Raw genomic sequence first — 26767 nt, 5'->3', positions numbered from 1 at the left:
CTCAAACTGCATTGAACACACAATTGATAATGGTATATAACAAAATGGCGACGTTAGAAAGCAACAAGACCAGCGTTGGACTGTTTTCAAGAAAAAACCAACAACAACAACACAACAAAACAATTATGATGGCATAAACCTCCCCCCGCCCCAAAAATTAAATATGTGTATTTTTAAATTGAAGGTTTGGTACTGTTGAATCTATTTTAAATTTAACATAATTTATTTTGAGGTAATTTGTAAACAGTTTTTTTTTGCATGATAAGGCGTTAAGGAAAGAAACTAAATAAAGAGAATTTTCATCGTCTATTGTCCAATCCTTCTAATATAGATCGGGCTTTAGTTGATTATTAACTAAGTTTTAAATGCAAGTGTAATGTAAAAGTAAATTCGACTCTTCGTTGATGCAAAATATTACCTCCAGTTTAGCTCTTGCTTATTATGCTCGTAAATTTTTTAAACGGAAAAAGGTTCATTACTTTTTGTGAAACATGATCCAAAGAAGTTTCACGGACTCTTCTTGTATGTGTTTTGTACTAGATATACAATAAGCTAAACCTTTATACAATAATCTTTGAAAAGATTGTCTTCAAAAATGCCGAACCTTAAAGAAATAGGAATTTAATAAATGGATGTATTGAATTGTGTACTATCAGAATAAAACCTGTTTGAGTGAAAAAATTTTGAAGCAATCAGTTAACAAAAATATTGCAAAAGTAAAGTACAGGTGTTTCTTGTAACCAAACAATACATGTTTTGGGGAACATTGTTTAATTTATATTTTGATAAAAAATACAATAAAGTTTTACTTAACTAAATAAATAAAATAAATACTTAACTAACTATGTACAGTAATTTTCTTGTAATCTTATGTAACGAGCATCAAACATGCTCAATGAGTCTTACTAAATACTTACTAAGCATAACTAGACTACATAGCCTACTTAGTAACATAGAATAATCTACAGCTTAACCAAATATTATTATAAACAATCCTTAGTATAGCTTTTTAATTAGTTTTCTTAACACTACACTACATGAAACTTTAATAGTATATTACGTTACTAGTTCGACGAGTGTCGTACGATAGTTTATGCCATATTACTAAATCTGTTCAAATCCTTATATATTACCACCAAACCAACTTAAGGACTAACAATCACTTGTCAACCTCTAAGAGAGGTTATGTTTTTGTTTATAACCACTCATTGCCAGAAATACAGAATAATCAGCTGGTTGGTGTCCGGTAAAAATCATTGCAGAACAGTATTACCTTTGACTAACAACGTATTACGTAATGAAACCCAATGTTTACTATTGAATTGCACTTCCACTTTTATGCTATTCTAACCAATAACAGTTAGATGTTTTTTCTCGGAATTCCTCTATTATGCAATTCTATTTACTCCAGTCAAAACCACTTTGTAAAATTAACGAAAAGTTTATTCAACCTCTAATTTAAAATAAGAGAGAAACTTGCCACAAACACACCGTTACCGGACTTGTAGCTCAAGCCAAAGTTCTATAGGAATAAACTACAATTGGATGAAACCTCTACACACAGAATCCAAATTATGACATAACTTATTCTATATAAATAATTTTAATGTTAAACATTGAAGAGTATGCCTACTGTTTGTATGTTACGGGTTTGATATCTATTCACCATTATGAATGATTTCAAGTACGAGGGTAGGTCTAATTCACAGCAGTAACTGTGAAAAATAAGTTTTAATTTTTACAACGAAGCAGCACTCTTTTTACCAGTTTTATGACAGCCACAATCTTTTTTAAACGTGACAAAGCTGTACACTTTCATAAATATTTGTGAATCGCAATCAAACATCGCGTTTTTAAAACGTTCCAGTAATTAGCTTCTGAATTATGCAGACCTGGTCCACACAAAAAGAAACACCAGGAATTTCCCTCACTTATTTCTTCTCTGCAGTGAAGGTTGGGTGTACAGTGCTACTCCTTGACTACATGCTCCGGGCAGCTTCGGTCACTCTGGTCAACTCTGATGAAGAACGCCCGTGAGATGTTGTTGCGATCTATAGCAGAATACGCCTTCTCCATCACCTCCAGCGATGGCGAACGGTCTCGGGTCAGGATCCACGCGTTCCCTGCAGACATAGGAGTGGAGTGTACCAAACGGTAAATGTTTCAAGTTAAAAGCTAGTGGTCAACACACATAGTTCAAATCCCTTTGGTGGAGAATTTACTAATTTGGTAAAAGTTTCCTTCGACTTGGAGGGTAGAGGTTATCTTTTTTCAAGTACAATTCTACATAGGCTACAGCCTATTTTAGGTTTCGAATCACTGTGTCGTGGCATTATTCAAAAGTTTGGTGTTTGGTGGGATTTTAATTTAGGCATCCAGAACAAAGTTCGAAACTATTTGGCCAGCTAACCCCATAGTTTATACAGCTGCAGTATAGAGACTGTCTTAAATTGGGTCGTATAGGTAACCTTTTTATTGCTGACCTGGTTTCATTATAACACTGTTCAGTAGAATAGTGGAATCACGCTGTTTTGAGCTTATTTTAGCTAAATTGTCCTGGACCAATTTTTTTACACTCCAAAATGATTCAAGTTATTAGTTATTTCAGACAAATTACAAAATGGTGGATAGTGTCTAAACTAATTTGAAAAAGAAAAAATGTCACTGGATATTTTATGCTTATTTTGTTATGCATAACCTGGTTTTACAGAACCCAGTACTTATGTTTGTAACACCGTAATATGTAGGTATTGTTATTTACAGAATCACAGATCTTGGGATTGTTTTCACATTACTTCAGGCTAGACCTAGGGGTTGCGGCATTATCACATGGATAAAATCCATTGCAGGATTTGAACCCGAGACCTTTAGGAACTGAAGTCCCACGCTCTAAACATTAGACAAAATATCAGATTGCAGTCAAGATATATTTAATAAACAATACTCACTCGTGCTGAGCACTGAACCAATGTCTACGCATGAGTAGACCACGGCGTAGTTGTCATAGTCAGTGTCCAGAATCCAGTGATTTACAGACAGGTCCACTGTAACACACACAATCAAACCATTATACAAGTCTTATACGCGATTAAAGATTTACCTAAAAACGTTTTGATTAAAACTGTACATACCTACTTTTTTTCTGTTGATGTGTTTTTGATGACATTCTCACTAACACTTCAACCAGGTAAGATTTTTTTGGTTTCAGTAATACAAAGATAGTAAAATATTAAATTTGTCAAAGAAGACATTTGTGTCTTCTTAAACACAATATATTTGGTAGGATACCTCGTACCATAATGTCCGACACATAACTGAAAATCAGTATCTGACTTCCTGGGATTTGCTAAGAAATGCTATATGGGGTTTTCAGGAATGAGATTTAGGTGTGATCACAAAATTTGGTTGTTACTCTAAACAAGTTATTTACACCAGTAGTATTCATGCAAAAGTAGTTTTAAAAGTCTTTGGTCCATGAAAACTCTCTGTGATACGTCACTTATACCATAGTGACATTTTGATGTTTACATACTTGGAAGGTATCGGACGATCATCTTGGCAGCTTCGCCTCTCTGGTCCGTCGGCCTCATCTGCCCCTTCATTGAGGAGTTTATATCGGTCCTGTTACACACAATGTTACAGTTAAACAAGTAAACCAACAAACAAGCAAAACCAATACAATGAACTCTACAGTCTACAGCATACACGTAACATACAAAAATCCAATTCAAAATCAGATTTTTTGATGTGAAAAAACTATAATTCATACAGCGGTCACCATAAATATCATATCATAAACATCCTCTATTTACAACCCAAAAATTGGTTTGATGGATTATAACATAGGTTTATTTATTGATCAGGCCTATGTACCCGCAATAGTTCGATTTTAACGATTGTTATTGTGGCATGTACGAACAGTTCTACGAAATAATATAATGTCTACTGAAACAATTTTCGATAAAAGTCGTCCACTGCGTGTTACCGTTAAACAATTTTACTAGAATTTTCACTAAACCAAACCATAAATAAATGGCTTTTCGAAACATTGCCTAAGGATTGACCCAAGTATTTTTTAATCACGAGTCATAACAGCATAACAATAATTACGAAAATATAATATTGTAATTTTGCTATATTTTGTTTATAGAACGTCTCACAGATGTTGGATATGTCACATTTTTACAAATACAGATTCTAACTACATAATACTCGTTTGGACCACAGAAAACGTACTACTATAACCCAGAATGCCAACCGCATGGTAAAAAGCATTAAGCGGTTTGAGAGAGCTTTGCCTGTCAATACGTAGGCAGCGCCATCAGCGTTGCTATGCTAGTTGACAGGTGTCCTTTTATTAGGAGTATTTTCTGGCAACGATTCACTACACAATATGAATTGCTCGATTTCAAGCAGTAACTCACAGCCAGCTGGTCTGTTTGGTGAGGATCACCAGCTGTGTGTTGTTGTCTGTGCTGGTGTCGGTGATGTTGTTGGTGACACATTTACCAGCGAACTCCATCAGGTTGAAGTAACGCTCCGCCTCGTACCAGCGACCCAAGTACTGCAGACAATACAGTTAATACAGCTTAGAGGTCAAATTAATACAAGAGTCTATTTTTCCACCACCACATAACTGAAAATCAGTATCTGACACGCTGGGATTTGATAAGAAATGCCAAATGGGTTTTTCGTGAATGGGATTTAGATGTTATCACAAAATCTGGTTGTTAATCCAAACAAGTTATTTACACCAGTAGTATTCATGCAACGTTTTCATTCATGTTAAATTCAATCACATCTATAAAATTTATATTACAGTACTGTTCCGTCGTCTACAAGCCGTTGTCGCGTAAATAGCGACAACGTACTGCGTTTGACGACTACGCTAGCGCTACTAACATGTATCCCCGTTACTAAAGCGCGCAACAGTTCGTCTAGTCACCACTAGATGTCACTGAGCCTAAATCTATAGAAGTGTGTTTATTAAACAATAATAACAAATTATCAAGAGACAAAAAACAAATGTTGCTTAAACTAAAAGAAAATACAATTTATAAGCGATAAGTTAATGTAAATTGTTGCGATTTAAAGCAAGGGGTTGTTTACTAGGAAAATTCTGTATCTATTGATACTCGCAGTGATTTTTGAGTAGCTACTTGACTACTCCGATTATAAGCAAAGGTCTAATTCTAATAATGATTAGTGATTTCTAGAATAGATATTTTTTAAAAGCCGAGAGTCGTGCGTGTCTCTTACCTGAGTGAGACCGATGATTGGCTTATAATTACCACACTAATCAGATAACCTTAATTTGCTTCCATACGCTAACTTAATTGTTTCGTACTCTTTCAGTAGCGAACGTGTTAAATACAACTCTTTCCTTTTAAGCAACAACATTTAATGCGATCAGTGAATTAGTGGTCGACGAACAAAATAAGATAAACATATTTTTATTTTCTCATACTAAAAGTAAATGATTCGGAGCATTTAAAATACGATTGAATGAGTTTAACGTATTTAAATTGTAAAGTGACCTTTTTACATAAAACATATTAAATCATGTACATATTTTGGGGAAAATCAATTGTAATCATATAGTAACCAAAAGTAAAACTTTGACGAGTGACAAAGAGTTAAGTACTCTTGGTCCCGTCTCTGTATTTAGTAGTAACGAGTATAAAATACAACAAAAATGTGAATACCTGATCTTTGCCAAATATCATTTAGCAAGTTTACTAAATTTGGAAATTGTCATACTTGATGAAAATTGACATTGATTGTGATGAAATTAGAAACACAGTTTCCTCACAGGCTGTGGATGCTTAGTAAAATTGTGTTAGTTGGTTCATGGTTCAAATTAGCTGTTGTCATAAATGTCAAAAATAATAGTGCTGCACCCTGTTGGTAATCCTTATAACTTTTTAATGCTATTGTATATCATAGAACTAACTTGATTAGTAAGAACAGCTGACCAAATTCTATATTTCCTTTTATAATATGAACTAGAGATCGTCCAGTGGTCGAAAACTCGACCAAAAACAGTTGGGCCTACAGTTGGATTTTTTTAGCTAAAAGCGGTTTGAGGTATGTTGAATGTATTTGAGGTTTTATCAAAACAAACAAACTGGCTTGCTGTCAATTAGGGACAATGTTGTATTATATTTATAGGGATGCACTGTGGATGCGATGCTACCGTGTGTGGATTAACGTCCGCACAATTTTTTTATAGTGAGTACTACGACTATCCGCAGTACTATCCTGATAATTAGACCAATTCGTAAATTACAAGGAAAAAATGTGGTTCGGATTCCACTCAGTAGGCAGTTATACAAGTCTTCGGTCCATGAAAACTCTCTGTGATACGTCACTTTAATAGACTATTTGGATACTGAAGTAGACATCCCATCTACATGGACCAGCTGTTGCAAATATGTTAAAGTGATACTAGGTGGCGTTCGCAGAGGCATCCACAAAATTGAGCGGAGTCATCAAGGTTTCATATTATATTGTTTTTGTCTTACTGCAGTAAAAACAGTATTTTTTCATGAATGCGCTGCGGGTCTAAAGTAGCATTTTTAATATTTAGGGAGTAAAAATCGTTTTTAGCCTCTATGGAGTAAAAATCAGCTGTTGTCAACTCAGTTGTAAATTTCGATTGTAAACGATTGCATGTATCGAAAATATGTATCGATTTGTGCTTCGTAATCATTTTTAACATATTACAGTCTACAGTCTCTTCCCGTAGCATTTAAGCATTGCAGATACATTAATCCATTCTCAAACTCAACACTGCTCACATTTACTACTTCCTTCACCACACCCTACGTCGTGGACCTGTTTCCCTCTCTTCCCATAGCATTTTAGGATTGCAGATACATTAATGTAATTGCCAAAGACAGTTCCCACACTCTGCGCTGTTAACCTTACTACTTCCTTCACCATTTACTACGTCATTGGCCTGTTTCCTTCCTTTCTCATAGCATTTAAGTATTACAAATTCACTTATCCATCTGCTCAAACGGTTCCCCCACTCTGCACTGCCAGCCTTTACTACTTCCTTCACCACTTACGTCGTGGACCTGTATTCATCGCTTTCCATAGCATTTTAGTATTTTAGATACGTTAATCTAATTTCAACAAACATCCCCACTGTCCGTACTGCTAGACTTTACTACTTCTTTCACAATTTCCTATGTCTTGGGCATGCTTCCATCCCTTCTCATTGCATTTCAGCATTGCAGTTACATTAATCGAACTGCTACAAACGGTTTCCAGTTCCCACACTCCACACTGCTCACCTTACTACTTCTTTCACCTGTTCCTACGTCGCGGATCTGTTTCCCTCTCTTCCCATAGCATTTTAAGATTGCAGATACCTGAATCTAATCGTCATAAACAGATCCCACACTCCGAACAGCTCGCCTTTACTACTTCCTTCGCCACTTCCCACATCGCGGACCATTTTTCCTCCCTTCCCATAGCATTTTAGGATTGCAGATACCCTTATCTTATCATCATAAACAGTTCCCACACTCCGGACAGCTCGCTTTGACTACTTCCTTCACCACTTCCTACGTCACGGGCCTGTTTCCCTCCCTTTCCCATAGCATTTTTGATTGCCCATACCCTTATCTAATCGTCATAATAGTTCCAACACTCCGGACAGCTCGCCTTGACTACTTCCTTAACCACTTCCTACGTCGCGGACCTGTTTCCCTCCCTTCCCATTGCACTTACAGATTGCAGATACCTTAATCTAATCGTCATAAACAGTTCCCGCACTCCGGACTACTCGCCTTGACTACTTCCTTCACCACTTTCTACGTCGCGGACCTGTTTTCCTCCCTTCCCATAGCATTTTAGGATTGCAGATACCCTAATCTAATCGTCATAAACAGTTTCCACACTCCAGACTGTTCACCTTTACTACTTCCTTGACCTCTTCAAACGTCACGAACCTCAAGCTAGTGTCGTCATTTGATTATAGTACCTGGGGACCGAGCTTTGCTCGGGGAAAATCATTAGTTCACTCTGAAAGCACCGTAGTATTGGAGATACATAAATCCACACATCTACATCCTACACAATTTCCTACGTCATGGGCCTGTTTCCCTCCATTCCATTGCATTTAAAGATTGCAGATACCTTAATCTAATCGTCATAAACAGTTCCCACACTCCGGACTACTCGCCTTGACTACTTCCTTCACCACTTCCTACGTCGCGGACCTGTTTCCATCCCTTTCCCATAGCATTTTTGATTGCCCATACCCTTATCTAATCGTCATAATAGTTCCAACACTCCGGACAGCTCGCCTTGACTACTTCCTTCACCACTTCCTACGTCGCGGACCTGTTTCCCTCCCTTCCCATTGCACTTAAAGATTGCAGATACCTTAATCTAATCATCATAAACAGTTCCCGCACTCCGGACTACTCGCCTTGACTACTTCCTTCACCACTTCCTACGTCGCGGACCTGTTTTCCTCCCTTCCCATAGCATTTTAGGATTGCAGATACCCTAATCTAATCGTCATAAACAGTTTCCACACTCCAGACTGTTCACCTTTACTACTTCCTTGACCTCTTCATACGTCACGAACCTCAAGCTAGTGTCGTCATTTGATTATAGTACCTGGGGACCGAGCTTTGCTCGGGGAAAATCATTAGTTCACTCTGAAAGCACCGTAGTATTGGAGATACATAAATCCACACATCTACATCCTACACAATTTCCTACGTCATGGACCTGTTTCCCTCCATTCCATTGCATTTAAAGATTGCAGATACCTTAATCTAATCGTCATAAACAGTTCCCACACTCCGGACTACTCGCCTTGACTACTTCCTTCACCACTTCCTACGTCGCGGACCTGTTTCCATCCCTTTCCCATAGCATTTTTGATTGCCCATACCCTTATCTAATCGTCATAATAGTTCCAACACTCCGGACAGCTCGCCTTGACTACTTCCTTCACCACTTCCTACGTCGCGGACCTGTTTCCCTCCCTTCCCATTGCACTTAAAGATTGCAGATACCTTAATCTAATCATCATAAACAGTTCCCGCACTCCAGACTACTCGCCTTGACTACTTCCTTCACCACTTCCTACGTCGCGGACCTGTTTTCCTCCCTTCCCATAGCATTTTAGGATTGCAGATACCCTAATCTAATCGTCATAAACAGTTTCCACACTCCAGACTGTTCACCTTTACTACTTCCTTGACCTCTTCATACGTCACGAACCTCAAGCTAGTGTCGTCATTTGATTATAGTACCTGGGGACCGAGCTTTGCTCGTGGAAAATCATTAGTTCACTCTGAAAGCACCGTAGTATTGGAGATACATAAATCCACACATCTACATCCTACACAATTTCCTACGTCATGGACCTGTTTCCCTCCATTCCATTGCATTTAAAGATTGCAGATACCTTAATCTAATCGTCATAAACAGTTCCCACACTCCGGACTACTCGCCTTGACTACTTCCTTCACCACTTCCTACGTCGCGGACCTGTTTTCCTCCCTTCCCGTAGCATTTTAGGTTTGCTGATACCTTAATCTAATTGTCATAAACATTTCCAACACTCCGGACAACTCGCCTAGACTACTTCCTTCACCACTTCCTACGTCGCGGACCTATTTTCCTCCCTTTCCATAGCATTTTAGGATTGCAAATACCTTAATCTAATCATCATAAACAGTTCCCACGCTCCAGACAGCTCGCCTTGACTACTTCCTTCACCACTTCTTACGTCACGGACCTGTTTCCCTCCCTTCCCATAGCATTTTAGGATTGCCCATACCCTTATCTAATCGCCATAAACAGTTCCCTCACTCCTGACAGCTCGCCTTGACTACTTCCTTCACCACTTCTTACGTCGCGGACCTCTTTCCCTCCCTTCCCATAGCATTTTAGGATTGCCCATACCCTTATCTTATCGTCATAAACAGTCCCCACACTCCGGACTGCTCGCATTTACTACTTCCTTCACCACTTCCTACGTCGCGGACCTGTTTTCCTCCCTTCCCATAGCATTTTAGGATTGCAGATACCCTAATCTTATCGTCATAAACAGTCCCCACACTCCGGACTGCTCGCATTTACTACTTCCTTCATATCACTTCCTACGTCACGGACCTGTTTCCCTCTATTCCCATAGCATTTTATGATTGCCTTTACTACTTCCTTCACTACTTCCTACGTCACGGACCTGTTTCCTTCCCTTCCCATAGCATTTTAGGATTGCAGATACCTTAATGTATTCGTCATAAACAGATCCTAGACTTCGCACTGCTACCCTTGACTACAATGTATCGAGTAATCTTAAGTATAATCTTTGCTCAATATTAACAAGTGATGTTTTTCCTTTTGTACTGTATTTGTAATTTCCTAGTATACTGTGGGTAGTTGGCTTATTATGAACACATGCTAAAACTTCAAATCTTTTGTTTACTTTTTACTTGTTATTTAATTCAGCCAACATGGTTACCTAGCAACCCATAAGACTAATGTTAAGAAAATGTGATTTTCAGTTTCATTTTTCTACGGATTCCTGAGAGACTTTTTTAACGCCATATAGATGTTGGCACTCACCGATATGGTCTTTATCACCATGCAAAATTTGAAAACGATTGATTCAGCCGTCTAGGAGGAGTTTGCGTATTACGAAATGCATAAAAGTCGACGTATAAGAGCTTCGCTCGCTTCGCTCGCTCCGCTCAATAATCAAATTTTATGTAAACGGCAATTCGAATAATGCAATGAATTTAAAATAAAGGCATATTAAAATGAAGCTTAGAGTGTGTAGATTTGACGAAAACTGTTGGTATGGACAAATTTCTTAGGAACCCTGCCCCTCTGCCCCACAGGCCGATTTCCAATGGGCTACGTCTGACATGCTTTGATTTCATTTTTAATTTATTTAATAAAACACCTGGTCAATGTTATTAGCTGGTGTGGTGTTTGTTTATTTACTCACAAAAGATGTTTGTGGTGCTTTATTTAGATTGTGGAAATGAAGGAAATGTATTCGGCATTATTTATTAGGGTTATGTGTGTTGGAAGCTTCTTATTAGTATTGCTCAAAGTTTCAATTTATATAGTAAGCTACATGTAAAGAGGCTTAACTAAAATTGAAGAATTATGGTCAAACATCTCATTCATGATGTGTCAATATCAAGTAATTGATGTTATTGCTACACTAAGGTATGTTGTCATATTCTTTTGGTTCTTTAACATTCTATTGGGTTTAACATTATTGGTTTCATATTGTATTAACATCAAAAAAGGGATTTTAAAGTATACTTAGCCCACTTAGTAGAAAGGAACTATACTTTTACAACAAAGGATAAAGGTACCTAGTACAAATCTCGTCAAATTATTGATTGAGATCGACTTCAATGCATGGTTTATCTGAATTCACTTTACTAACGAGGAAAAAAATCAAGGTAATTATATCGACCTCCGGACCTCACGCGAAATTAAAAATTTTTTTTTCCAAAATGTTCGAAATTTCACGCTGATTTCAAAAATGATTGTCGTTTTTTTCGGAAACGTCCCGTTTTCCCGGAAAATGGGAAAAACGGGAAACATATTTTTTTGCTCAAAACCCATGTGGTGGGTACTCAAATTGTGCGGAATTTCCTCCTGAACAAGAATATGTAAATTTTATTACGATCGGACCACTATTAAGTATAATATCACCGAAAAAACGGGAAAACGGGGAAATTTTTCTTTGCTTAAAACCCATGTTGTAGGTACTCCTGAACAAGAATATGTAGTTTTTATTACTATCGCTTTTAAGTAAAACATCACCGGACAGGTTACCTAACCTAACATAACCTAACTTAGGTTTAGATTAGGTTAGGTTAGGTTAGGATAGGTTAGTTTAGGATAGGTTAGGTTAATTTAGGATAGGTAAGGTTGGTTTAGGTTAGGTTGAGTTTCGTTAGGTTAGGTTAAGTTTGGTTAAGTTAGGTTAGGTTAGTTTAGGTTAGGTTAGTTTAGGTTAGGTTAGGTTAGGTTAGGTTAGTTAGGTTAGGTTAAGTTAGGTTAGGTTAAGTTGGTTTAGGTTAGGTTGAGTTTCGTTAGGTTAGGTTAAGTTAGGTTAGGTTAGTTTAGGTTAGGTTAGGTTAGGTTAGTTTAGTGTAACCTAACTTAACCTAACCTAACTTAGGAACTTAGGTTAGGTTAGTTTATCAATAACATGAGTACCTATTGTAAGTAAACTAACCTAAACTAACCTAACCTAACCAAACTTAACCTAAATTAACCTAACCTAAACTATCCTAACCTAAACTAACCTATCCTAACCTAACCTAAGTTCCTAAGTTAGGTTAGGTTGGGTTAGTTTATCAATAACATGAGTATTGTAAGTAAACTAACCTAAACTAACCTAATCTAACCAAACTAACCTAACCAAACTTAACCTTACCTAACCTAACGAAACTCAAACTAACCTAAACCAACCTAACCTAACTAACCTAACCTAACCTAACCTAACCTAAACTAACCTAACCTAAACTAACCTAACCTAACTTAACCAAACTTAACCTAACCTAACGAAACTCAACCTAACCTAAACCAACCTTACCTATCCTAAATTAACCTAACCTATCCTAAACTAACCTATCCTAACCTAACCTAACCTAATCTAAACCTAAGTTAGGTTATGTTAGGTTAGGTAACCTGTCCGGTGATGTTTTACTTAAAAGCGATAGTAATAAAAACTACATATTCTTGTTCAGGAGTACCTACAACATGGGTTTTAAGCAAAGAAAAATTTCCCCGTTTTCCCGTTTTTTCGGTGATATTTTACTTAATAGTGGTCCGATCGTAATAAAATTTACATATTCTTGTTCAGGAGGAAATTCCGCACAATTTTAGTACCCACAACATGGGTTTTGAGGAAAAAAATATTTTTCCCGTTTTTCCCATTTTCTGGGAAAACGGGACGTTTCCGAAAAAAACGACAATCATTTTTGAAATCAGCGTGAAATTTCGAACATTTTGGAAAAAAAAATTTTTAATTTCGCGTGAGGTCCGGAGGTCGATATAATTACCAAAATGGTAGTCGTTTTAACAATTGCAAATCTTTTTCGCTCTACGGTCATAAACGAACAGGGGTGCCCAGAGGGGGGGTACTGTGGCGCGTTTGCGCCACAGGAATTTTTGGGGGGGGGCTTTTTTAAGGGGATTTTGGGGGGGATATTTTTGTGCTAGCTGTCATAATGAATGAATAATTTTGTATAAGCAGCCCGAAAAAAGTTTTTCTAAATACGGTAGTTCACTATCAACACCAAGAACATTTTGCCATTCGTAATTAAGATTGCTTCTAAGAATGGTAAAAACGCATCTTGTTAGACAATCCTTAACATGTACGGTAGGGTCAAATTTTACTTGCTACATATGTTTTAGCGGTTGTTTAACTCAACGATCGTCAGGTTTACAAAAATATCCACTTCTGGAGGTGTAGTCAGAGTAAGTTACGATAATTTAACCATTGACTATATAACACTACCGCAAAATGATTACAGATAGGAGATAGGCCATCAATTCAAGCGTGTACATTGCCTTCGGCAAGACTGGAAGTAAACTGAATCAGGATAAGGTTATGATGGACCGACGTGGCGACGTGGTCTCTGGATTGTCGTATGCGTTTTCAACAGCTGATATTGGACTATTGTAGTGAAAGTGACTGAGAAGAGTGTTGAAAATATAATTGGATTCATATTTAATCGAATGTTTTCATTAAACATTTGTGTGTTGTCCCTAGTATTATGTATTTAGATATTTCAAACTCTTCCAAAGTAATTAATAAATTTCCTTTCACGCAGTAATGTAGAATTTTGAGGACATCATTTATATCCAGCATACTAATATTAATATTAGGTTATTGTTGTCAATAATTTTGAGTGGAATACTCAATTATGAATCCCTTTATATTTTCAACACTCTCCTGCTCCTCCGTCACTACACTACAATTAGTCCAATATAAGCTGTAGATAACCGTGATCGTTGTAGATAGCACAGACGACAATCCAGAGACCACGTCGGCCCACCATAACCTGATTCACTTTACGTCCAGTTCTGCCCGCGGCAATGTACCCCCTTGAATTGATATGCCTATCTGTTATCGTTTCGTGTTTTTGTTTAATGTTTGTAACATATTCTGAAGAAACCTCCAAAAGTGGATCCTTTTGTAAGCCTAACGATGGTGGAGTTAAAGAACCGCCAAAACACTACCATTGTTAGTCATAAAACGCAAACCTGGGGCTATTAAAATGAGTTATAAGATTACCATACCTCGTCACAAAACCTTTTGTGGTGCTTGTATTGTGGGTATTTTGCCCGGCGATTATTGTAGAAGGCAGCCTGGGAGTGGCAAACAACGCCTCGTAAGTCTGCCCTATTTAGTGACCTAATTTTGAAACAAGATACTTTTTACTATTCGTGCAATTAAAGTTATTTGAATTCTTAAGCCCAATAATTTACACCACCTAAATATATTGTACAGTTACAGTACTGTGTTGGAGTACAGTAATTCACTGAGTATAGTGTTGAACGTTTTGAAGACGTTGCCTTTAATACTGAGCGCGTGTTGGCTGACAATACAGATTCTAATAATTGTAAATTGAAAAACTTATAATTCGTCCATTAATTAGATATAACTTTGTATTGTTAAATGACGTTTCCTAATAAACATTTAATTTTGATTATCAGCAAGTTTGATTTTCTTTACCTCAAGTTTACTAAATACTTTAAATGCTCGTTTTATGTGGTAAAGGGGAAATTGCCAGGTAAATTGGAGGGGGGGAGGGTAGGTTGAAATAAAGAGCAGCATAAATGGGGGGGGGGGATTGCGCCACTGGGTTTGGGGGGGATGGGCACCTCTGTAAACGAAAAATGAACAAATCTTACTGCTATTTTCATATTGTATTAATTTCTACAATTTTTTTTCGTTTTCTCTTCGTCTTTTGTTCAGTCACAGCCCAACGTTTGTTACATACCTGTCTTCAGAGAACTATAAAACCTATTTTTTTGTTCAATACTGCAAATACTGGTTTAATAATTCCATTCAGGTATAGAAGGCCTACAGTGCCTAAACCACGAAGAAATTACCCTTTCAACTTGCCTTAAACTTTGTCGACTTTGAACGAATTGAACGTTTGTTATTTGTCATTCAAATGTGAGAATCGCCATTGTAGAAAGTAAGCTATTTCAAGTTGTGTCTTTATAACTGTAAAATCTATTTCTGAGAGAGTTAGAGATTTTTGACAGATCACTCTTACTTTCCCGGTGGCTTGGTAAAACCACTTTCTACCGGTTTCGACTCATTTTCTTAATCCGAAATTTCACGGTACTATACAAAAATATTCTTTAGCATCGGTAGGCTAACAAATTCTCCATCATAGAAGCAGATAATAGGTCATTCAGTACCCCCATAAACATGATTTTTGTTTGTTCTATAAATCTTTCTGAAAAAATGTTGATCCAAAATACTGCATAATGACGTTCATTCTCTGTCTTCACAAATTATTTATAAACAGGATTTGTTTACTGATTAAAATTGAATGGATCTAGAACCAGTGGTGGCCTCAGGGGTTAATTTGAGGGGGGATACCCCTCCTACCCGGTAAAATGTTAAGCCTAAAACGTGTATTTGAGTTACATTGCAACCTTAAAATGTTGTATTGTTTTATACAGATCATAAAAAATTACATTGTAAAACCAAACATAGTATTTAATTTATTCACACTATTTTGGCAGTGGGTCCACCCTGATATTTTTCGGAGGGGTCCATCCCCCTAACCATCCATCTGGGATCATCACTGTTAAGATAACTATTTTAAACATTTTTTTATTTGTCCAAACAAACCAACCGTATAAAAGCCCTTTTACTAGCTGCCCCTGATCATTAGGCTTTGAATAAACAATCCTGGCTAATGAAACAGCTGATCTTAGTCAGTAACAAAGCTACAAAGATCATACACTCCATTCTACTCTCATTCTTCACTCATATTTGGATTACGCGCACCTAGGTGTTGTACCCATCTCAATAACTGATAATGATGTTTAACTTATCAATCTTTTCCAAAATAATGTATAGACTGAGAGCATAAGCAACTGTATGTTAATGACTGTACTCGTCAAAACGAAACACCAAATAAATTGTAATCTAACTCTATCGGTTAAGCATTTTATAAAATCACAACTCATCCTAAAAGTATACTCATAACTTGTATGTGTCAAGATTGCAATACGTTATAAACACTCGCTTTGCTCATTGTTTACAACTAGAGAATAATGAATTCACATTGGTATTAATCACTGAGCTAGAAAAATTTTTTAGGTAGTAATGACAAGGCAACTCTGCTATAAAATGCTATTAATTTTGTTAGGTTGGTACCAACTTGGGGAATCAGCTCATTGGCCCACGATTTAGTTTGAATTGTTTGGTTAGTACAACTGTCTCGCAATTCTCTCATTCAGTGCTACCTCTTGTATCTCCAGCTGAGTAGTATTGATAAAAAGAAATAATTTGAGAATCAGCTGACTACTGTCATTACCCTTGATAGAGTGAAGTTCTCCACAGTAGACACTGCGCTGCAGGGACCCAGGAACGGTACTTGGGCTGTAGCCAGGTGAGCTAGCGACAGCAAGACACAGCTTAGTAACAGCATATTGGTCTGGAAAATAAATACATTCACAGTCAAAACCAGTGCATTGTGTCAAAAACCTAATGTGTGTTTTAATATAGGTTTAAAAGAACCTTTTTTGACTCATAATTCCTTAACTATAATATTTTGCATTGGAAAACAATTAGACCTAGTATCGTATAGTAAATAACTTAATTTCAGTTATAAGGTCTTTCATATTGAGGTAGTAATTTAGTCTTTACTCCACATAACCATGAGTGGGAGTTCTCACAAAGTGTTTAGCTTGATTTTGAGTCTTCATACGAATAGTCCATGTTCATTGGGTCATTGCTGAAATTGCTTATCTGTAGTAAAACATAAACTTCACAACTATCTGGTATGTAGAATCTGCCCCATGCTTGATGTGGGAATGAATTTAGACCACAACAATATCATACCCAAACAAAAAAGCGACTGGAAACACAATTGCTAAAAACAATAAACAATGAAATCAGTCAAAAATGTGGTTTGTGTAGTATTGTTATGATCTTGTCAACACACAACCAATCCTCTTGAACATCTTGTTAATCCCCTTCCGCTTCCTCACCCAAATCACAAACCTTGCGAAACGCGGTTAATCAATGACGGAAATTGTGCGCGAAATCATGAAAACATAAGTTCTTCGCCACCAAACAGTAGCTTAAAACAAAGAATACATAGTGTGTCGAGGAATTATGAAAAAATAATACACCCATGTTACTGATCTTACACAGATTCGTTGTCACCCAATCTAATATTTTCAAACTTCAAAAGTATAAGATTTTTGACAAGACCCATTGCCGCGGCCCCGACCTTGCCCGAGGTCATGATAAGACGGTGAAAGTGATAAGCCCGAAGCTTTCTACCACAAGACCGGGTCCTGGTTGTGGTTGAGGTCCTACATATCAAGGTCAAGTACTCTGGGTACAATTACCGGATCTGTCTGACAATATCGATATAATTACTGGGTATCGACAATATCAATTACTTGCTGACTGTGGATATTGTCAATTTCAATTACCAAATCTTTATGTTAGGATTGTTGTCGTCAATTACCGGATTCGAACGAAAACAAATGATTTTTTCTCAATATCTAATTTAGTATAATGTATCACTTACCTTCCCTGTGTCGTGTATACTAAATACTCGTATCATATAAGATTATGGTTTATTGTTTTTACATAGGATAATTTATATCGATTACCGGATTTGTAATTAACTATCACTACTGAAAACACCCGTACCGATGATACTAACTACTGTATTTAGTTACATCCAGTGTTATTGCATACCGACTTGATTCATAACAAAACGTGAATAAATTAAACGAATTTCTTACTAAATTAACCATCCACTAGGCCATAGCACCGATATAGTTTTTCATGACATAACACGTTTTGAATGTAAATGTTAATTTCTTACTGGGTACGGAAAAAGATTCAAAATCCCATCACTTTTCACAAAAGTGTTACAAAAGTAGAGTAAACATTGTACTTCTTATAAACGTGTAAAGGGGTAATCCTAATTACCTCTAGTGTGTTTGTTATCCCAAAAATATTGAAGAACAACTAACCCTAAAATGGAAGATTTTGAGTATATAAAATGGAACTTAATTAAAATTGTCTATGAAACCTTTATTAGTACTTGTATTGTTCTTTTAAGATCTAGTTTTATTGACATTGGCGTCATAATATTCATAAATTTAACAACAAACTTGTCTATTTCACAAGTAAAAACAAATTTCCCAATTGGTTTTTTGGTAAAATAATACAAATCAGATCGGTTCTCGGGTTTGCTCTTAAAGTAAGTACTAAACACTTTAAACATGAAGCATCTTAAAAGTAAATGTTAATTTCATAACACGCTCGAACATTAGAGCTCTCTTAATGTTTAGATAGAGTTAGTAACTTGTGTTCACATTTTAGCTTTTTCTGAGTGGAAAATCTTATATTGTAACTACAATGCTAAACATAGATCTAAAGACAAAGGATAGTACTACCTTGGGTGCGGGTGCGGGTGCGGGTGCGGGTGCGCGCGGAGAACGACTAACGGAGGATTGTGGGTCAGAAGGCTCAGGAAGAGCATTTCACCGGGTACCTTTCCACCGCGACCCAACTCTCTGTAGAGAGCTAGACGAGCAAAGAGACAAAACCGCAAAAAGCTCAATCATTGGATTTAATAGCGTCTTGTATTACAGTACTCGTGTAAGCGTAAAATGTTAAAAATAACAAGGTAGGATATTTTCGTTGAGCAGTTTCAGTTACACTTCAGGGTGTTAAGAGGATGTTTATCAGTAACAATAATTGTAGTAGACAACTTTAAATGGTAGTTTACGCAACGATCATGTAAAGAAAATTTACGCAAGTTGCGTACACTACTTTACCTAAGACAGTATTTAATTACTAAAAATTACTACTCATAACTTCTAAGAGAGGCTATGTTTTCAAACCTCTCATCGCCACTGATGCAACGACTCGTTGTACCAATCACTCATTAATTGAATTGATCTTAAAAGCTGATAAGTTGATATTTGAAGCATTAACATTTTACTTTATTTCTCTCAGTCCTTGAACCTTATTGGTCCGTTACTAGTGTTGTAAAGTAAAAAGACAATGCATGCTGTAAAGTGAATCTGTTAATTCTAAGAACTGAACTGAAAAGGCTAGTTTAAAAAATAACTGTCGTAATTTCATCACTAGGAGCGAAGTGGTTTTTTTTTTACCAAAAAGACACTTTTGTTCCGTGTGATGGGCAACTATTTTCATCATACTGTGAAAATAACCTTCTAATCGTTACAGAATTAGACCACATAATGGGGTTATATAAAGTCGGCATCAATGTTTACATTTCTGTTGTTTACAAACATAGCTTAAAATATCGTGTGGTTGGCGAACCAAAAAATTTACCATATGTTTTTTCTGTTCCCTATTTGAAATTTCCCAAAAACGATGATTTTGCGGACGATTTTAGAGAACTAAAATTGCTGTTTTCCAGACAGTATGATGAAAACAAAGTTGACATTGTGCTGTAATAATTTAGTGTAGCGTCAAATGCATCACGATTACATGAGTCCTGATTGTACTGAGGCAAATATATATTCTGTACCGGTTTAGAAAAGTTTACTGAGAATATAATGATTTCATTTCTAGGGCCTAAAGTGACTTCTTTCGGCACGAGCTCAAGTCAAAAGACTCACGAACTCCAACGAAGCTGCAGTAGCAAAATGAGCACGGTTTAAAAATGCAAGATTGCTGTGAGGTATGATGAACTATACATTTTTGCATTCAAGCTAACTAATTCATAAAACAAACTCTGTCAACAAAATTTAGGCAGTTTTAGAGGAAGAAATTTATCCCCTTTGCCTTGCCTTGATCCAACAATTAAAACATAGCTCAACAGCTGAGATTTGTCAAAAACTTCAATCAGCTGCAACATACATTAAACAAAAAAGTGGTGGGAAGCCTAAATTTCGGTAACGGATCAATAGGTTATCTCCCAAAATAGCTTCCATAGCTTCCATTATAAACGAACATATGATTCCAAGATATTTACTATATGGTATGTTACGACTTAGATCTACACTTGTCATCTTGTCATATACAAATTAAACAAATTAAATGGCAATCCAGCCTATAACTGAACAAGAATTACTCGTACAAACAACCAACCTACAACAACATGAACAAGAATGACCTATGATCGAAATCCTTAAATTTTATTTTAAAAGTAAGAAATATTATAAAGGTGATGTCCTTGACTCTAGCTAGTTCTTTTTCACCCTAGGAATAAAAAAACTACTTTACCACCACAACGCATGTATTTGAAAAATAGGTTGTCCCTGCAATATGACAATAGTATATTTCACTATTAGTCACGAAAGTGACCCATTTCGGGGCTCGATAGTGCTTAGTGCTCAGGGCTAGATATATATATATATCTAGTATATCTAGATATATATATATATATCTAGCCCTGCTTAGTGCTAGTCTTCGACTAACATGTAAAACACTATCTCGCCCCGAAATGGGACTTTCGTGACAAGTATTGAAACGATACTTTTTATCACAATTAAAAAATTACTTCATCAAACTTTTAAAAAAATCTGAAATTTCGTAATCTATTAATTTTTCTTCAGTTGTAACTTTGTTGATGTCAGACAAAGCATTGTTTGTGTAGCGAAAGTAAAGACTATGTCAGGCAAAGTCAACTGATTTTCTAGATTTTCGCTTTATTTTAAATCATAAACCAATTTTTCGGTGTTTGTCTGTTTACTTACTGGACACCATGTATTTCCAGAGTTAAAGTATATGGATATAGCTACAACTGTGAAATAGTATATTTCACCACTAGGACTTTCGTGACGAGTATTGAACGATTCTTTTTATCACGATAAAAAAACGACCTCATCAAACTTAAAAACCATGGGGTCTTCGGTTTAAACTTTGTTGATGTCAGGCAAAGTATTGTTTGTCTAGCGAAAGTAATGTTTATGTCAGGAAAAGTCAGCTGATCACTATTTGTTTTTGGTGTATGGAAATTGACGATTTTCGAAGATCTCAATATAGACTGTGTATATATTGTATAGATATTGATGTTTTCGAATGTATAGAGTGATGAAAAAGGCTTTTACGCCACACTACATTATTTTGACGAACTTCCCACGCAAGGATTTAGTCCAGAAAACAGCTGTTTGCCGCCAGCTTATTCAAATGGGGTTTCATTGCGTACTACTGTACTGTAATGAGTTTTGCCGGACATCAATCAGCTGATTATACTATATTTAGGTGGCAATGAGTGGTTACAAACAAAAACATAACCTTTCTAGAGGTTATGACTAGTGATTTTCAGTCCTTTAGTTGGTGAAAATATATTAGGATTTGTACAGATTTAGTAGTACTACTGTATGGCGTAAACTATCGTACGTAACTCGTCCAAAATGTGTGTACCGGACTCGTATGGTAATCCCGTACTCGACTTCGTCTCGCACGGGAACGACCACACTCGTCCGGTAAACACTTATTTTTAGGACTAGTAACGTAATATACTATTTTCGAAATGTAATTTGCTGTTTTATGAACGTAAAATCAAATAGGGGGAGTTTTTTATGCCAGGACCAAAATATCAATAGTGGCATAGGGACGAAAGTCATACGCTAATTTATTTGGTTTAAAGAAGAATACCATGGGTTGGTACCCACACACCACTTAATGTTTTTCTTAAATAGGTCTATTTGAAAATGGTTGGAGAAATTAAAACAAAAAATGTTTATGTAAAAACAAAATGGTGTTGACAAAGCGTGTTGCGGGAAATCTTTATTCTTGATTTTATCTTAATTTTGAATCATAAAACAATTTACCGGTGTTTGTCTCTTTACTTACTGGACACTATGTATTTCCAGAATAAAAGTGTATGGATATAGCTACAACTGTGAAATAGTATATTTCACTACTAGAACTTTCGTGACGAGTATTCGATTGAACGATACTCTTTATCACGATGAAAAAAGCACGACTTCATCAAACTTTAAAAAAATAAGGGGACTTTAGTTGTAACTTTGTTAATGTCAGGCAAAGTATTGTTTGTGTAGCGAAAGTAATGTTTGTCAGGAAAAGTCAGCAGATTTTTTGTTTGTTTTTGGCGTATGGAAATTGATGATTTTCGATGATCTCAGCTGTATGGAAATTGGCTATTTTCGTATACAGAGTGATGACAAATACTTGAATATTATTTTCAGAGAAATTGTTTGTCAGTTCTTTGTACCATCGATGAGAAACTATTTAATTCATTTTAACAATTTAAATAATTGTTATGTAAGTAACCTATAAAAATTATTAGGACTCAAAACGCCAAAATAACAAAAAAATAATAAAAATTTAAAATGATTTCACTAGTAAGAAATCATGCTGGTTTGCAGAAAAGGTTTGGAAACAAACACTTGTAAAACTAAAACCTATTTATTCGTAACAGCTAACAATAAATAACGCGCACAATGGTGCACAAGTCTCAAATGAAGCGTATCTCCAGGGGACCGCTGGTGGGTGACTCGGTCTCGCGAAGAGAGCTATTTGACAAGATCACGGTGGGGGTTTCAGTGAGGTTTGGCGATTTCAACGGGCTTTTCCACTTTTTCAACTTTCTCAGGGACGGCTTCAACCTTCTCGCTGGCAGCTACGGCAGGCTCTACGACTTCCTTCCTGACATTGTCTTCAACCTTGTCTACTGGTTTGGCGGGCACCTCTACCGCGGGGGCGACGGGTTCGACACCCTCGGCAGCTGCGACGCCCAGCGCGGACTTGCCGGCCTCGTCTTCCTGCTTGTCGACGGAGTTTTCAGCGTCGGCTGGCTCGGCGATGTGACACTCAGTCTGGTCGGTCTTGACGAAGAACGTCCTGCCGATCTTGTACTTGTCGAGGACGGCGTAGGCCTTCTGCAGGGTTGTTACAGAGGGGTTCCTCTCACGTGTCATCACCCAGGCGTTTTCTGTAACAACGGGAAGAATAAGGTTAAGTGATACTAGTCGTTAGGTAAAATCTTAACCATTTAAAGTTTTGTCATGGGACGCTAGGAGTTAGCTCGGGATTGTTTTTTTTACATTACTTCAGGCTAGACCTAAAGGTTGTGACATTATCACCAACCGTTACAGGTTGGTGAGGGTTGAACCACGGAACTCAGGGACCGAAGCCCCGCGCTCTACCACTTGACTAGCTCACTCTCCATAATCTAGGGGTTGAAGATTCACCAACTCAAAACTTTTGTTTCAGACTTGGGGTAAAAAATTGTGCATCCAGGGGTTAGATTAAGCTATAACAAGTGCTTTGTAACTCTCACCTAATTTTTATCCAAGGCATCCTAAAATAATACCTGATAACAATACGACATAGGATCTCTTGGATTTTTTCAATAGTCAAATTTTATAGAAACGCTATATATATCTTAATTTCAAAACATTTATTAGAACAATTGAGTTGAAGTGATCGTCTAAAGAACCCTAGACTTTATATGATTGAATGCTGTGACGCGGACACACCATTATGCGTTACAAGACAAATATGATTGAAAAATTCATGTGTGAAGTATGTAGAAGAGAAATCTTTCAATGAATTACTCTTGCAAAGGATTAGATTTAACTAACAGATATACGTCCTGCGTGTGTTTTTCAAACTCGTTATCGACAGCGAATTACAAAACTTCACTTAATACGATAGTATTAAAAACTGTGTTAACCGTGTAATCTGATCTGGATAGAACATCGAAAGTTTTATGTCTGATTTGGAATCCATACAGATAGGCTTAAGAATTGAACTGGTATATTTAATCATCAGTAGTATTATCCATGCTATTGCGGTTGAGGTATATGATGTACTTACGAGTGTTGAACAGTCCGAGACCAGAACATGACCAGACGACAGCGTAGTTGTCGTAGTCCGTGTCCAGCACTGTGTACGAGGTCTCCACCGGATCTGCAACGTAAACACGTTATATGAATGTATAGCACATTTTAATAAATAACGTGTTAAAGGATTCTTTAAGGTTTTTGTGAAAATAAATAGTGTTTGTCACGGCAACAATTTTTGCTTTCTCGCTTCCATCAAACATAACATGCATACACTGTTGGAGTAATTTGATCAACGGAAGGTAAATAAAAACACTCACAAGACGTTACAACGGTTATACATAGGAAAGATGGTAAGTGGTGTTCGATTTCGATTGGCCACTCCAATCATCATCAGACCCAATAGGCGAATGAATCATTGAATAACAAGTACAATGCTGATCAAGGAGTGAATTACTTCGATCTTATAACACGGTCGATATGGATTTTGAAAATTATAAAGATAGGTATTCTTTTAACTGTAAATTTTAGAAAATATACTATACAATTTTTAATGAAGCAGAACGTAATTTAACATTGTTTTAGAAAGAAAATCATCCGTATGGTAATTTAATGTAGGCTTGTAATTTCAACTATTTGGAGCCTTTTGGTATGCACAAAGAAATTATAATTCTAATGTTTTGGGTTTTGAATAAAAATATGTATTTAAATTTCAATGTCAATTGTTCAAACAGCTCCTTCGGAAAAGTTGTTGCGATTTGATTCTACATACCAAAGAGTTTTTATATTAGTTTTGTTACATACACATTTTCTATCCTTTTACGGTTTGCAGTGGCCCGTTCACAGGACTTTTGCATGGAAAGTATAAAGCAAAGGAAGTTGGACTCGGGAACAGTAGTAAGCTGAACTGACAACAATGCATATTTACATATTATGATAGTTTCAAAACTATCATTAAAATGTCTGAGGAAATCATTTCTCTTTGGTTTTGTGGTTAAACAAAATTGTTAAACATGAAAACTGCAGTATACTAACATGGGAGCTGCGAGTACTTGACGTTCAGTTTGGCCTCAGTTCCCTTGACAATGCTGCGAATCTCTCCAGCAAGGATACGTTTGATTCCAGTCCTGATACAAAACAAAACTTGTCAGCAACATCATGTACAATTAATTAGTACAATTAATTAATACAATTAATTAGTCTTGACTTCCACTTGGACTTGGTCTAAAGTTGTGTGTTCTTCTCAAAATTCAATCGATTGTTACAAGTTAGTACCGGTCAAATCAATAGTATCCAATATAAAATAATAGTTATTTTATGTAACACTTCATGTTTCTTGATGTAACTTATTTGTCAAATATATCGTTTGTTAATCATGTCACAATTGTACTCTTGAAGTCAATTAGATTTTGGTGACACATAGTTACATGCAGTTCACAATTCGTCATTGTAAATCATTTAGGATTATTAGAATATAAACAATCAGTTCCATATTGATAGTTTACAGTTTGTTGGTACTGAATAAAATACAAATCAGCTGATTCTATTGTTGTATCGCTGATCGCAAAACAAGAAATAATCAACTACAGCTGATAAACGTAAAAATAAGTTAGTAAACGTTTAAAAAAATACTCTGTTCTATATTCCACCTTTGTACTTACAGTCTGTTCTGTATTTCGTTGGACACCAGGATGCGCCCGTCCTTGGCCATGGTGTACTCTGTCTTGACACAACGACTACCAGCCTCCAGTACGTTCACGTACCTCTCGGCCTCATACCATACTCCCAGGTACTGTGTAACACAAAACATACGTATTATAACTACGTAACATACACGAATACGTAACTTAGGTTTTGAAACATTTCATGTGTGATAGTTATTATTTAATTGACATGTGTCAAGGAAAACTTTATTGAATGCGCCTATTGCAACGTCAACTCCTGTATTTCCGACGATGCAAAACTGATCCAGTATGTATATTGCGTTGATAGATTTTCCAGGCGCGTCAAGTAAACGCAATCAAACACACGTTAATTAATTTATCCATTGATAAATTCTGTTGTGTTATTTTAATCTTGGGCTCATAGTAGAAACTTAAATATATAACAATATTTAAGGTTGGATATTTTATAAACATTTTTTAAGCTAAAAAAGGTTTTTCAAAATCACGAACTGAATTCAATTATACGTGTGGTATACATGTTACCATCAATAAATAAAGATTACATATGTTTTCACTTTTTTAAGCTTGGTTTATAATTTTATGTTCCAAAGAAACACAAAGTAGAATATATTTATAACGATTTATGACCATGGCATTCCAAATAATAGTTATATCCGGTGTTCTTAGGTTTACTGTGTACGATAACATAAGATTGAAAAGTGCATGCTTCTGAATTTTGTTTGAATTTGATGTTTTCAAAAAATTGATGGCCAAGAACGATAAAAAACTAGAGTTCCATCCTGAATTTTATTGACGCGATCGTATTTTCAGAATCACATTACTAGCACTAATAGAACCTTTACGAAATTAAGTCATTTGTTATAAAGCGGCAGAAGAATTCCTCTAGTGCTAAGTGTACAATGATTTAAACATGGCTATTATAATCAAAGTAGGAGATATTTTACCTTTTCCATGTCGAAGTCCGCCTTAGTGAGGTAGTCAGGACACCAACCAAAGGCTGGGACTTGAGCCCTGGCTAGAGCGGCGGCCGCAACCACCAGCAAAACTGTCCTCAGGTACTTCAT

The 26767-nt window shown here is 36.4% G+C and overlaps 2 protein-coding genes across 2 annotated transcripts; both read right to left on the bottom strand.

Moving 5' to 3' along the window:
- Positions 1-1648: 1648 nt before the first annotated feature.
- Positions 1649-18709, bottom strand: LOC128990676 (apolipoprotein D-like). Its single transcript, XM_054413182.1, has 6 exons — positions 18685-18709; positions 16578-16697; positions 4425-4564; positions 3533-3621; positions 2949-3044; positions 1649-2123 (listed from the first exon to the last, which is right to left on the bottom strand). Exons 2-6 carry the CDS (start codon positions 16689-16691, stop codon positions 1969-1971), a joined length of 594 nt encoding a protein of 197 aa, XP_054269157.1. The 5' UTR covers positions 16692-16697; positions 18685-18709; the 3' UTR covers positions 1649-1968.
- A 3911-nt stretch (positions 18710-22620) lies between these two features.
- On the bottom strand, positions 22621-26767 carry LOC128990358 (apolipoprotein D-like). Its single transcript, XM_054412703.1, has 5 exons — positions 26648-26767; positions 25680-25810; positions 25054-25145; positions 24053-24145; positions 22621-23165 (listed from the first exon to the last, which is right to left on the bottom strand). The coding sequence occupies exons 1-5, from the start codon at positions 26765-26767 to the stop codon at positions 22774-22776; spliced, it is 828 nt and encodes a 275-aa protein (XP_054268678.1). The 3' UTR covers positions 22621-22773.

This window comes from Macrosteles quadrilineatus, unplaced genomic scaffold (assembly GCF_028750875.1).
Source record: "Macrosteles quadrilineatus isolate MER2022 unplaced genomic scaffold, UCM_ALF_1.0 Scaffold_3__2_contigs__length_128488019, whole genome shotgun sequence".
In the NCBI taxonomy this organism is placed as follows: Eukaryota; Metazoa; Arthropoda; class Insecta; order Hemiptera; family Cicadellidae; genus Macrosteles; species Macrosteles quadrilineatus.
This window is presented reverse-complemented; position numbering and strand designations above follow the sequence as displayed.